Source organism: Plecotus auritus (assembly GCF_963455305.1).
Source record: "Plecotus auritus genome assembly, chromosome: 1".
In the NCBI taxonomy this organism is placed as follows: Eukaryota; Metazoa; Chordata; class Mammalia; order Chiroptera; family Vespertilionidae; genus Plecotus; species Plecotus auritus.
The window spans coordinates 72,579,138-72,592,915 of NC_137770.1; the positions used below are offsets into that span (position 1 = coordinate 72,579,138).

The 13,778-nt window shown below is 57.1% G+C and overlaps 1 protein-coding gene across 1 annotated transcript; it reads right to left on the reverse strand.

The window, feature by feature from the left end:
* Window positions 1–216: 216 nt before the first annotated feature.
* On the reverse strand, window positions 217–10,953 carry DLL4 (delta like canonical Notch ligand 4). Its single transcript, XM_080649648.1, has 11 exons — window positions 10,485–10,953; window positions 10,106–10,375; window positions 9,543–9,600; window positions 8,248–8,514; window positions 7,778–7,838; window positions 7,566–7,696; window positions 5,408–5,577; window positions 5,021–5,240; window positions 3,196–3,901; window positions 2,587–2,695; window positions 217–2,061 (listed from the first exon to the last, which is right to left on the reverse strand). The coding sequence occupies exons 1-11, from the start codon at window positions 10,548–10,550 to the stop codon at window positions 2,056–2,058; spliced, it is 2,064 nt and encodes a 687-aa protein (XP_080505774.1). The 5' UTR covers window positions 10,551–10,953; the 3' UTR covers window positions 217–2,055.
* Window positions 10,954–13,778: the final 2,825 nt, after the last annotated feature.

Sequence of the window (13,778 nt, forward strand, 5' to 3'; positions counted from 1 at the left end):
TAGGTCTCTGGCTCCCTGGTCTCTGGTGTAGGCACCCAGATTAGGGGCAGGCAAGCTGTGTGTGGCAGGAGAAAGAGGAAAAGGGAGGCAAGTAGCACTGCATATACTGGGACTCCATTGGGAGCATCTGGTGGGTCTATTTTGCCTCACTGTGGACAGGCTGAGAGCTGGGAGCATCTGCTCAGCTTTTGTCAATGGCTCTTTTTTTTTTTTTTTCATCATTTGCTCTCCATGGGGTATGTCTGTGGCTGTAAAAAGAGGACTGTGGCAGCCTAGGACCATTCTGCACCTTAGAGGAAACTAGGCATGAAGTTGAGACTGGCAATTCCCTCATTAGTGTCTCAGCCAGAGAAACCTGGACTCAGGAAGGCCACCCTCTCTTCTTCCCCTTCCTGCTGACCAGGTGCCCAGACTCAGCTCTCTTGTCCAGCTGCAAGGAGGACAGGCCAAGGCAGAGCTCCCCTCCCCCAAGACCAGTGCCCTACTGGGGCTGAAAGAAAGAGTGGGGTGCCAGTCCATCTAAAACCCTGCCTTGGCAGGAAGAAGGACCCAGATGTCACCGTGGTTCAGAGACTCCATTCTCCAACAACAGAATCCTTTCAAAAAGAGGGAAACAGACAGGATTGTCCTCTTCTCCCAAATGCCTATATCCCCCAGGCTGACTTTGAAGCCCATGAGCTTTTTCAGACTTGAGAGAAAAGGGGGACAGATTTAGGTCAGAGGGCACATCACCCAAGGAGTGCTGCGAGCATTAGGAGGATGGAGAGCCACAGACAGACAGCCTCCAACCATCAGGCAGGGAAGGCTGGCTGAGGCTGGGGACTAGATGGGTGAGGTCAGGCTTCCCAAGGACTGGGAGGGGACCAGAGCCTGGAGCACAGCAGGCCAGGCCCAAGTGTATGCAGAGGGCCCAGAGGTTCTGGTGGAGCAGCTGGCAGCAGTATGGGAAGGGGAATCAGAGAGGATGGGGACAGGATTCCCACTCGGCCATCACAAAGACAGGACCCAAGAAGTAATAAACTCCTATACACATCTGTTCCACATTATAAATACACATTACATACAAAATAATGTTATAAAATGTAGACATGTCAGTGCTTCTGGTTCTTAAATTATCGAAATACTAGACTCCAAAATAAACTACAAAAAACAAACAAAATAAAAACTCATATTATTGATTTCTGAAGATCCACTAGGGGCAGTAGTGGGCATGGGGAGAGCTCAGACTCAAGGCCATAGGAATGGGCCTGAGGGAGGAAAGGGCCTGGGTGATGACAACCCAATTTCTCCCTCCTGGCATTTCCAACATCACTGCCCTGAGCTCCCTAGTTAGGCCTGGCACCCCTGGCTGGCCCTCCACCTGTCTGCTCACAGGAGCCCAGAGGCACCCAAAACCAGAGGCTGTAGAAACCAGGTAAGGCTTACCAACATTCTTGCCCAGTGGGCCTGGCCCAGGGAGAGGCTGGGTGGTGTGATGAAGGCCCAAACGCAGTAGTTAGAGGCACGTGGGCAGAAAGTGCTCCTCCCACTTTGGGTGCTCACCTCACCTGCAGGGCAACCCCTGCCAACAGCCACACCTGGTGGTTTCCTGGCCCACGGATGGCCCTGCCCTTACTGGCCTCCTCTCTCCTCTCTGATTTGGACCCAGCTGTCACCATGGAGCCTGGGCCAAAGGCACTTTTAGAAACATGCCCGTGGAGGCCGCAGCAGCTCCTGGCCCTACGGGACCACTGCCACTCCCTCTGGAAAACAGACCAGACTCCAAAGGAGCCCTCTGAAGACCACGGCAGGCAGGGCAGGTCCAAGGGGCACCTCTCCTCCTCTCTCTTCCCCTGGCTGTGCGGCTGCCAATCTGATGCCAGACAGACACCCAAAGGTGTGGAAGGTACTGCATCTCTTGGCAAGTTCACAGTCTGTCCAGTTCGTGCCATTCTGTCTTCCTCCTGAGAGCAGCACGTTGCATATTAAAAATGTCCCATCCAGGATGCAATGTAAACAATGCAGAAGGAAGGTCCAGCTGCTGGGCGAAGCTGGAATGTCCTGGGAGGCTTCTCCTTATACCTGGGGAGCACGTGGAGAGTGGGTTACCTGGCGTACAAAGCCCTCCCTCCATGGCTGCCCTGGGCCTCCCTAGGAGAAGCCAATAGGGCAGATGGGGTGAAGGAAAGGTAGGGCAGGCCCCCCTGATCTTCTGTCCCAGCACAAGCACATGCCTGGGAGCCTATGCTTTTAAGTGGGCCAATGGAGGAAGCCAGGGAGAAGGGGCAGGAGGGGCACAAGGCAACCACCCTCACCCACCAGCAGCTGGGAAGCAGCGCCTGGGAGCTGGCCGGGTGCCACGGCTGCCCAGCCCAGCACTAACACAGCAGGAAGAGACCAGGCTGGGCTCACCAGCACGGCTCCTGTTTCACACCCTCTGTTTCAACGAGACTAGCAGGGACCCAAGAGCCACTGAACCTGGCCTGCCAAGGAAGGGTCCTGACCCACCCCAGAGTGGCCCCTGAGGTCAAGGGTACCCAGGCCACTTTCCCATCCCCAAAAGGCAGGCAGGGCCATGCTGGAAGGGCAGACGAGCCCAGCACTCACCTCTGTGGCAATGACACATTCGTTCCTCTCCTCTGATATCAAACACACGGACTGATACATGGAGTCCCTGGGGGAGCATATCGCTGATATCCGACACTCCGGCTTTTCACTAAGGGAACACAAGACAGGCCGCTGAGGGAGGTATGGGGAGAGGGCTGGCGAAGGGTGGGGGCACTAACCTGGACCCTGGAGAGCCAAGGGCACTGGCATGAGTGGCTCTGGGAGAGGACACAGGGACTGGGGATGCCCAACATTAGCCTGGGGGACAGGTAGGAACAGGCCCCTAAGAGAGCCACAGGACCCCCAATCTTATCAGAGGGTCCAGGCCTGGCAAAAGCCAGCATTGCTGCTAGAGGCAAGCCATGACAGAAAGCTGGAAGTCACAAGAGACACAATGTGGGCACTTGACATTGTGAATGAATGAATGAATGAATGTGAGGGAGGGACAAAGACCCCTGGCAGAACTTCTGCTGGAAAATCAGTAGCAAAACCCCGTTTGCTAAAGAGCAGTCAAAGGCCTGGTGCCAGCCTCCAACCTGTCCTGAGGGAGCCCAGGCAGTACCACTTCGGGGTCTGGGGCCAGGCCCTGGGCCTCCAGGTGCTGCTCACCTGTGTAACCGCAGGGGCGCCTTCTCCCCTAAGCTCTTGTCACTGTGGGAATACTTCCCCAGCAGGGTCCCCCGCCCCAGGGGTCCTGGGGCCAGATTATAGTCCAATGTGTGGTTCTGCTGTTTGCCACAGTTGGACTTGTCCAGGCCACAGTCTACTTCCAGCTCCTTCTTCTGGTTTGTGTTCTTGAGCTGGGCGGCGGGGATCAGGTTGTCCTTTTGGAAGTCTGACAAGTTGTTCATGGCCTCCCTGCTGCCGTCGTCGGGCCGCCGAAGCCGCAGCTGCCGCACAGCCACTGCCACCATGCCCAGCAACACCAGCACCACCACCAGCCCCACGCCCAGGGAGACAGCCACCCAGGGGAAGCTGGGTGGCATGCTCACAGGGAACTCGCAGCGGCTACCCACAAAGCCATAGGGACAGTTGCAGACGAAGTTGTCGGGGGAGCGGCTGGGATAGCAGGTGGCCCCGTTGAAGCAGGGTCCTGAGGCACAGGCGTCGCCGCCGAGTGTCCGCACCTCACAGAGCCTGCCAGAGAAGCCAGCAGGGCAGGTGCACACGAGCCCGTTCTTCAGGTCATGGCAGGTGCCGCCATGGGCACAAGGGCTGCGGGCACAGTCGCTGATGTGGAGCTCACAGTGGGCGCCTGTGAATCCGGGGCGGCAGCGGCATATGCGGTTTGGATCTCGGTTCAGACACTGGCCCCCTGTAGGTACACACGGCATAAGTCAGCAATCGCTTGCGAGCCCCTCTGGTGCAGAGGGGGAGTGCCCCACCCAGGGGCGAGCTCGGGTCCTTCTGCCCCATGTCACAGCTCCCACTCTGAGGAACACTGCATGAAGAGTCTGGAGACCTGGAGCTGAGGTGACCCTGGTTGCTACGCCTTCATGGGCTCATGTATAAAAACGACTAGCATCTCACAGAGCTTTACGGTAGAATCAGCCAGATGAGCTTGGGTTTGAATCTTAGCTGTGTCTAGCTGTGGATCTGGCACCTGTCGCTTTACCTTATTCTAAGCCTCCGTTTCCTTGTTTGTTAAATTGGAGTATAATGCTATCCCCTCCACAGGAGATCTCTGAGGGTTAGGTGGGATGATGCATGAGGGCAGGAGCACATGCCTGGTGTATAGCAAATGTTCAAATAAATGTAATTATCATTGTTTCATCTAATCTTCATAACCACGTGAAAGGCAGAGGACAGGTATTATATTTCCCATTCAGTGACGAAGAAACTGTGGCTCCAGGGGATTAACTGAGTGATTAGCCAGACAGCAGACGCCATCTCAGCCCTTCCAACTCCTTTCCAGCTCCTGGGGCTTCCCCCAGGCACAGTGCGTCCACCTGCCTCAGGAAAGTCACCAGGAAGCCAAGGAGACAAAGATACCCAGCATGCTTTGCATCCCAAAAGATGCTGAACATTCTAGGTGCCTTGTGCCACACCAGGCTCATGTGGCCATGCGGCAAGGTGAGGTCTTCAGGAGCAGGGCCCCAGCCTCACCAGCCTCCCTCCAACGTCCCTTTCTCTAGCCCAGGACTTCCTGCGGAGGGTTAGAGGCCACCCCAGCAGGGACAGGGCTCCGATGGGAATAGGAATAGAAGCCACTCAGGATATCCACTACTCCTTCTGCACCCACTGCTAACCTGCTCCTCTTCCAAAGCTACCCAGCTGATCAAGCAAGCTCGTCGCCACCCAGAGCAGAAGGGGACCCAGGTCAGCCTGCCTGGAGTGACAGACAAGGCCTCTCTCCTCTCCTGACTCTCCCTCACCAGAAGGCTCTCTTGTCCCCAGGGCTGGTGTACTGAGTTAGCAAGACAACAGGACGCACCATTGGCACACGGGTTGCTGGTACACCTGTCCACTTTCTTCTCGCAGTTGGAGCCCGTGAAGTTGGGAGGGCATTCACAGGCATAGCTGGTCCCCTGGTTGCGCTCCCGGCAGGAGCCCCCATTGAAGCAAGGGGAGTTAGCACAGCTCAAGGTGCTGTGCTCACAGTGCAAGCCATAGTAGCCTGGGGGACACAAGCAGTGGTAGCCATCCTCCTGGTCCTGGAGAGACACCAGAAAAGGGCCAAAGTCAGACCCTGGGGGCAGGGATGTGTGGCTGGGGGTTAGCTCCCACATGCCCACAATGCCTGCCTATGGCCACCGGGAGTGAGAATGCATGAGAACCTCCTGGCCAGACCTCTGCCTCCCTGCGCCAGCCTGGGCCTCACCTTACAGCTGCCTCCATTGCGACAGGGGTTGCTGTCACACTCGCTGAGCTTCAGCTCACAGTCCACACCAGTGTAGCCTGGGCGACAGGTGCAGGTGTAGCTCCGCTGCCCACTGTTAGAGCACGTTGCCCCGTTCTTGCACGGGGAGTGATGGGTGCAATAGTTGAGATCTGTAGAGACAGGAACCAGCCAGCTGAGCAAAGCCAGAGAATCATCCCCATCTCCAGGCTTCTTGTAGTGTAAGTTCACTGCCTTTATTTGGCCCAGAGGTTTCAACTCAGTCTTCAAGGCCCAAATACCCTTCCTCTTCCCCAAATGAATCCTGTATTGAAGCACCTTGACGCATACTTGGCCAGTGCAACCAGTCAAAGTTGAAAAACACAGGTGACAACTGCCTGCCAGGTAAGCTCACAAACACCGGCAAGTAGGGTAGAACGTAGGTAAGGAAGAGGAGTGGACGGCATGGCCACATGTTTAGGAGGAAGTCAGAAAAGGCTTCATGGAGGAGGGGAAGCTGAGATAGGCCGCTTAACGGGTGGAAATGGTAGAGAGGGGTGGCGAGAGCCACCATAGGCAGTGACATTTTTTAAGGGGAATTCATTATGAGGGTATTTTTTTTAAATATATTTTATTGATATTTTACAGAGAGGAAGGGAGAGGGATAGAGAGCTAGAAACATCGATGAGAGAGAAACATCTATCAGCTGCCTCCTGCACACCCCCCCACTGGGGATGTGCCCGCAACCAAGGTACATGCCCTTGACCGGAATCAAACCCGGGACCCTTCAGTCCACAGGCCGACGCTCTATCCACTGAGCCAAACCGGTTTTGGCTATTATGAGGGTATTTTGAAATGTAAGTGTAGGTTTTCTTATTTGGGAAGGACAGGGAAAGAGAACCAGACAGAACAAATATTGGGACTGTGAGGGCTGTATTTGCATGTGATGAGTATATGACTGTGTCACCTGTGAGCAAATGTGGGCAGAGGAAAGAGAATGGGCAGGCGTGTGTGTGTGTGTGTGTGTGTGTGTGTGTGTGTGTGCGCGCGTGCGTGTGTGTGTGTGTGTGTGTGTGTGTGTGTGTGTTTGCGGGGAGGGGTAGAAAGCAACACACCCACAAAGAATACAGGGGCTGAATTCCAAGCCCTTGTTACCAGCGAGTCAGGGCCTAGGCAAGTTCTTTCTATCCTGGCAAGCCCTCTGCCCACCCTACCCAGACTTGTGCTGGTGTTTCCATGGCAGCAGCCACCCCATTTGCCCCTGAAAATGGGAGGCACATGCTGCAGCTGGCTCCCAGGATGAAAGAGATAAAGGATCCCTCCTCCATAGTTGGAGCTGGCAGACCCCAGCACAGCCAGAGGAGTGACCAGACCCGCCAAACACCAGGAAGAGACAGTGTGGGCTCAGGCAGCTGCCTGGCAAGTGCAACTGAGGATGAACAAGGGCGACTGTTTCTGCCCACACTGAAAAGTCAGTTAGATGTCACTCCACCCAGAGGCCCAGCTCACACAGCCTCCAGGCAGCTGGTGGGCACACCTCACCGGACAGCTGTTTAGGGGAGAACTGCTCAAACAGCCCAGGCAGGTAAGCAAACACTTAGGGGGTTAATAGGTAACTGAGGTAGAAAGAGGAACTAAGCCCAGCATCCCTCTCTCTATCTGGCCTTACTAGAATTTTTTTTTAAAAAAATGTTTTTATTGATTTTAGAGAGAGAGGAAAGGAGAGGGGGGGAGAGAGAGAAACATCTATGAAAGAGGAACATGGATGGCCTGCCTCCTGAACGCCCCCTACTGGGGATCAAGTCCACAACCCGCACATGTGCCCTGACTGCGACCTCTCGTGCTTGGGACCACACTCAACCAACTGAGCCACACCCGCCAGGCATGGCCTTACTAGAATTTATGAGTGCAACCTCCACGCTATCAATTGTCACCCTCTTGGATTCTCCAGCCACCCTGCCTCCTCAGCAGCAGAGGAAGAAGCACCCCCATCTTATTCTAGGCCGGTTGTAAAGATCCTTGAAAGCCCCAAGCTCCTTGAAGGATAAGGGGAAAGCCAGCTCAGCAGTCACCACATAAAAAGGGCCCAGGTGATACCTCTGTTCCCACCCCTTGCCCATCTCTCCCACCCCCTCTGCACTCTCTCTTTGCCCTCACTCACCCTGGTCACAGAATAGGCCGCCCCAGCCCTCATCACAGGTACATTGCCAGGGGGTGGTGCAAGTGCCGTGGCGACAGCCATTGTGGGGGATGCATTCATTGCACAGTCGACCCTGCCAGCCTGGGCGGCAGCTGTGAAACAAAAGGGAGGCTGAGGTGAGCTGAGGGCCTGACCCGGGGATATCCCCTTCCCACTTCCTGTCCCCTACTCACATGCACTCTGCCGGCTTGCTGCAGTAGCCGTTCTGTTCATGACAGCCAGAAAGGCAGACAGCTGAGAAAAGAAAACAGTGCTGGGTGAGGGTGGGATGCCAACGCCTCTGAAGCCCACTCTCCCTCTCTTGGCCTTGGGGGTGCCCCCAGCTCTCCTGGGCTCACGTCCCACTCCTGGCCTCTCAGAGGAGCCATAGGTGTCTTAAAAGGAACCGGTGGCACAGGGAAGGAGAAGCCAGGCTGGATGGAATGCAATAATGGGATCCTTATAGGCTTTGGCACAATGGGGAGGAGCTCTCAGAAGAGAAAGTTCTGAGCCCAAACCTGTCCTAAGCATCCCCAGCTGTTCCTGAGGCCCAGCGAGTGGGCAGCCCAGATCTGCTCTGTGAGACAGGCAGGCTGTTTTGTCTTGTTTTTTGCTCAAGGGACCCCCCCCCTCCAGGCAAGCGGCAGAGAGCTTGGCTGCTTACGCTGTTCGCAGTACTCCCCAGTCCAGCCCGGCAGACAGGCCAGGCTGCCATCTGGCTGGCACACGTAGTGGCCGAAGTGGTCATTGCGCTTCTTGCACAGGCGTGAGCAGCTGTCCCCATAGTAGTTGTCACTGCAGATGACCCGGTAAGAGTAGCGCAGCCTTGTTGGGAGAGGGTCGGTCTGCTCATCCAATAACCAGTTCTGGCCCACAGCTAGGGAGCCCTGGATGGTGATCTTGCTGATGAGCGCGTTTGGTGGCATGGCCTCTGAAGGGGCAGAGGGCCAGGTCAAGGAAGGGCAGCCTGTCCCCAACGGTGCCAGCAACTGCTGGATCAAACCAGTTGTCCAGATGACCCCCACCTGCCAGCAAGCACAGTCCAAAGGAACCCAAGGGTCCCACTTCTTAGCTGCCCTGTGTGTGTGCATGTGCAGGGGGCCTGATACTACTCAAAAGGGGGACAATAGCCCTAGCCAGTTTGGCTCAGTGGATAGAGAACAACCTGCAGACTGAAGGGTCCCGGGTTCAATTCCAGTCAAGGGCACATGCCCGAGTTGTGGGCTCAATCCCCAGTAAGGGGCGTGCAGGAGGCAGCCCATCAATGATTCTCTCTCATCATTGATGTTTCTATCTCTCCCTCTCCCTTCCTCTCTGAAATCAATAAGAATATTTTAAAAAAACAAAAGGGGGACAATAGAAGGATGTTAAGATATCCTAGTGTTCTGGAAGCAGATAGGCAGGGGAAAGAGGAAAAGAGGTCAAAATGGAAAAGAAAAAAATACAGAAAGAAAGAAAGAAAAAGAAAAGCTCTCTGTGTAGAGAGGACCCTGGGAGCAAGGGGTCCTCGGGTGCCCATTCAGGGGTTCTGCCCTCAGAGATGGGTAATGCTTTTCTTTTTCCTTTTCAAAGTGAGAATTGTTGTGCTGCTGAAATATCCTTTTCCTCTGTGTCAGAACAACATCCCAAAGCCATTATTCCCTTTCCAAAGGAGCGGAATTCGCGAAAGGTGTAAAATACAGGAAGGGGCCCGTCAGCGGCGCTGGCAGCTTCGGCCTTTCTCACCGCCGTGCTCCCCGCGTTCCCACGCCAAAAATAACCCGCAGGAAACGCAATTGTGCTCAGAGTCCAGGCAGCGGGCGGAATCCGAGCGTCCAGCGCGGGGCGCAGCTCCCGGCCGAGCTAAGCGTCCGGCCCCCCACCCTCCTCACCCCGCACTTCCCCCGCCTATTATTACAGGTTAACTCTTTCGGCGCTGCGCCGTGTCGCCCCCCTGTGGCAGCGGAGCAAGCTACTCACCTGGCCCCAGGTCTTCTCCAGGCGCGTGCCAAGCTTCGATGATGAGTGAGAAGGTACCCTGGGAAGCGGATGGAGGGGGAGGGATAGACAGAGAGATAGCGAGATGAGCACGGGGGTGGTGGAGTGCCTTGTGGCAGCCGGTTTAATTAATTTAATTGCAGGATACAGTTACTGCGCCCGGGTCAACCTAACGGGTCTGCGCACAGCATCGCGCGCGAGCACGAAAGGCGAGAGGAGAACCCCGGGTAGGAGGAGGGTTGAAGGATGGGGGAATGCACACGAGAACCTTTCGGAGGCGGGGGACGCACGAGGGTGATAAAAAACCACATCCCAAGAACTTGGGGAAGAGAAGGCGTAGAACTGGGAAAGGGAGACTGGTGAGAGCTTTTCAAAGGATGAGGTCCCAGGAGAGAGTCGAAAGAAAGGATCAGAAGAGAACGCCCCTTGTTTTGTTTTGTAGGGGAGCAAGGAAATCTGGGGAGAACGCTTTGGTATCAGGGACCCCCCACACACACACTTCTCTTGGTTTTCCTGACCTCCCAGTGCGCCCAGACTGTGCTCACCGGCCAGGTGAAATTGAAAGGCAACTGAAGAGGGTTGCGTCCTCCGCCGCTACTGTCGTCTCCGACGACGAAGGAGTTGGTGCCCAAAACAGGTGTGGAGACGCTGCCGAAGGTGCAAGGCCCCGGCGAGAAGACCGCTTGGAAATGCTTAAGGCAGACGCGGAAGAAGGTTCGGCAGCCGGGTTCGCACGGCAGCCCGCTGGCCAGTACGCCGTGATCGTTGGCAAACTCCTGCAGCTGCAGCTGGAAGACTCCGGAGCCGGCCGCGCGCTATTGCACAGGGACCAGGGAAGGAGGGAGGGGAGCCGTCAGCTCGGCGGACGCCCGGGCTCTGGCCCAGAGCGCGGTGGGAGGGGGCGAAGGGGGCGCGGGACGTTACCTGCTGACAAAGTGCCACCAGCAACAGTAGCGCCCAACCAGACGCGCTACTGGAGGCGGCTGCCATTCCCTGGGGCGTCGCTCTCTCCACCCGCCCGCCCTGAAGCTGGCTTGGTTCGGGACGCCGCCTCCCCGTGCGTCCAGCCGCGGAGGAGTCTCTGAAAAGCCAGGCTCCGCTCGGAGTCTTCCTCCTGCCTCCGCTTCCCGTTAGGTCCGCTCAAATTGCTGCGGTAGGTAATCCAGGTGAGGGCGGCTGGGCAGCGGCCGCGTTGAGGATGTGTCCTCTGGCTAATCCTGGGGCTGCAAGCGGCTAGTGCCCGGGTACACTGCACTGAGGCGGCTTGAGCTGCAGCTCTTGGCCTCGAGATCCCAGCCTGCGCTCAGCGCCGCTACTGAAACCTGCGCGCTCGGGAGCCTTCCTTATATACATTGGCTCCTCTCCTCTTTGCCTGTCACTCTCCCCTCCCCTCCCGGCCTCTAACTGCTACAGCCTCAGCGCCGCCGGGAGGGGGCCTCCGCCCCCGCCATTCCCCCTCCCCGCCAGCCAGTCAGGCACAGGTCCCCGCCCATCCGTGCTGTTCTTAGCCCCTGGGTCCCCCAGCTCTGCGCGTGCTGAGAGACCAGTTCTCCGCAACCACGGAGTTAAGCGCGGAGACCCGGGCAGTGGGAGAATAGGAGGAGGGCCGGGGTGAATGGGACGGGAGGTGAGCGAGTGATTCCGGAATGGTAGTGGGGGCGGAGACACGGGGGAGTCCCCGGGTGCACTGCGCCCGCAGCCAGCGCTAGTCACCTGCTGCAGGTAAAAAGAACTTATGTCGGGAAAGCGAAACCAGAGCTAAAGGACTCCGATTTCCTGCTTCTTCATGGAGCTTCTGGACCCCTCGCCTGATCGGGCCTCAACCCGCGAGCGCCCACCCACCACGCCTCCCGGGCGCAGCAAGGAAGCCAGCGGGAGCATTGATCCTCTCTGTGGCCGCTCACCGCCTGGAGAGGGGCCAAGCGTCAAAAGGCTCTGAGCTCTCTCCCTCCACCTGGTGGGTGTCTCCCTCCCTTGTTGCGGGGGGTGGGGGGGGGGCGTGTGCAGCGCGTGCCTGTTCCCTTCTGTTCCCCTCCTCCCGCGTCGGGCTCGGCGCGTGCCAGCCCTAAGACGCGTGGTCTCCGAGATGGGGGGAGGGGGCGTGGTCCCAGAGGTAGAAGCTGGGCGGGCATCAGCTGTATGGTAATGAGAGTCTGGCCACACCTCCAGTGCCTCCCCTCACCTGGGTTCAGCTTCTGCTCCAGCGCCCACCATCTCCCCCCGAACCCAGCTAGCCCCTCCCGCGTCCTGACGCTCCGTTGGTGCAGAGAGGAACTCTCCTGGCTCCAGAGTTGATTCAAGTCAAGGTGAAGGGCTGAGGCCAGGCAGACCCAGTCCTTTCCTCCTAAGCTGAGATGTAGAGTGGAACTGGAAACCCTCGGACTCGTTTTAGTTTCAGGAGGCTACCCGTCACTCCTTTGCGGCTTCCCCGGTGGCCCCACTTCTCCGAGCGGCGGCAGTGCAGCTGCTTTCCCGGAACCTTGCGTGATCCCCGGAGGCCTTAGATCGGGGAAGGCCGGCTTCTCCCAATCTAGAGGGGTAGGGGGGTGCCAGAGAGCGCTCTCTCTCTCTCTCTCTCTCTCTCTCTCTCTCTCTCTCTCTCTCTCTCTCTCTCTCTCTCTCCCCGACGCTGAGGGCGGCGGGGGGGGGGGGGACCCCAGTGGCTTCAGCTGTCAGCCCTCCGGAACAGCGATGGCTGTCGTCGGGCGATAAGATCGGGGCGGGGGGAGCAGGGACGCGGTGCGGGCCCGGGAGAGGCTGAGGGGGGCTCGGAATGGAGCCCAACAGCTGCCTTTGCCGAGCATGGTCTGATTTTTTGACTTGGGGTGGTGGTGAAGGATGGGGGGGGGCGGGTGTGGAGGATGAGAGAAACAAGAGGTTGAGAGCGTGGGTTGGGGAGGGGCGAGGTGAAAAGACGGGCTCCGGGGTCCCCCACGCACGGTCACCCCTCCCAGCCACCATCTGGCGCGAGGGGTTTGGCGTGGGGAACCGAGGTGGGGCGGGGGCCGGCAGATGGGCCCAGGCTGCGCTCCAGAGTTAATGTAGGTTATGGGCAGGCGGAGTCCCCAGGCCCTAAGGAGGGGGAGCCCAGGGCATGCCTCCCAGCCAACCTGGTAAGTGGGTTTTCCATCTTCTCTCTGACACACTCTATGGGTCCCTAGACCTACCTAGGGTGCCAACGAGTGTCCTTCGCTTCTTCGAGCTGACATCCAGCCCCACCTACTTCTTGTCCCCTTACCCCCAAGTCCTGGCCTGGGAATTCATAAAAGCTCTGTTCTTTTCTGGCGCTGGCATTTGCCTGACTGTCAAGGGAGACATCCAGTCCCACAGGAGGCATTTGCTTAGTACCTGGTAGACCTGGAACACTCTATCCTCATACACATCGGACTAATACGTCCAGAAGCACTTTGTACACAAAGACCAAACAAAAGTATCATCATTTTCCTCGGAGGCAGGAGATGCAGGAGAAATCCTCTCACCTGAGGAGGAAAGACATCACCATCGATTATGAAGCACCCATTTGAAATGAATTATCCCACTGGGACTCTGCCGCACGCTCTGGTACCCACTTTGCCCACTTTTTTATTAAATATATTGTTATTGATTTCAGAGAGGAAGGGAGAGGGGGAGAGAGATAGAAACATGGATGAGAATCATTGATCAGCTGCCTTCTGCATGCCCCCTACAGAGGATTGAGCCAGCAACCCAGGCTTGTGCCCTAGGCCTAACCAAAATCGAATTGTGATCTGGTTCGTAGGTCAAAGCTCAACCATTGAGCAACACTGGCCGGGCAAGCTTTGCCCACTTTTGCTGAGCAGGAGGCTCGGACTGTGGGCAGGAAACCGAAATTTGAAGCCTCCACAGCTGGGGCTCCCACCTTTTCTCCCACTCCCGACTTGCAGACAGAAGTGAGTCCTGGGGGTCCCAGGAACAGGAGGCTGTGAGGTGATGGGAGACCGAAAATCACAGTGGGGTTGGACCCAGGTGGATGTCTTCTGACCCTGCCAATATGTAGACAGACGCTGGCCCCACCGAGTTCCTCACCCTAACCGGCACCCGCCAATTTATTTGGAATCCTGAGCGGGAGCCCGGTGGAGGCCCAGCTTCATGCAAGACTCCACAGCCTCCTCTTCGGGGGCCTTCTGCTTTTGCAGCCCTCTCTGCTTGCCAGCTGCACAAAGCACGCCCGCGTGAAGCTCCAAGGTTATCTTCCAGCCG

Excerpts from the sequence above, each read along its gene's own strand:
- DLL4 (XM_080649648.1), bottom strand. The coding sequence starts at position 10,550 with ATGGCAGCCGCCTCCAGTAGCGCGTCTGGTTGGGCGCTACTGTTGCTG. Across the intron at positions 9,601-10,105 it reads CTTTCAATTTCACCTGGCCG|GGTACCTTCTCACTCATCAT; the intron begins GTGAGCACAGTC and ends TCCGCTTCCCAG. Across the intron at positions 5,578-7,565 it reads CGGCCTATTCTGTGACCAGG|ATCTCAACTATTGCACCCAT; the intron begins GTGAGTGAGGGC and ends CTGTCTCTACAG.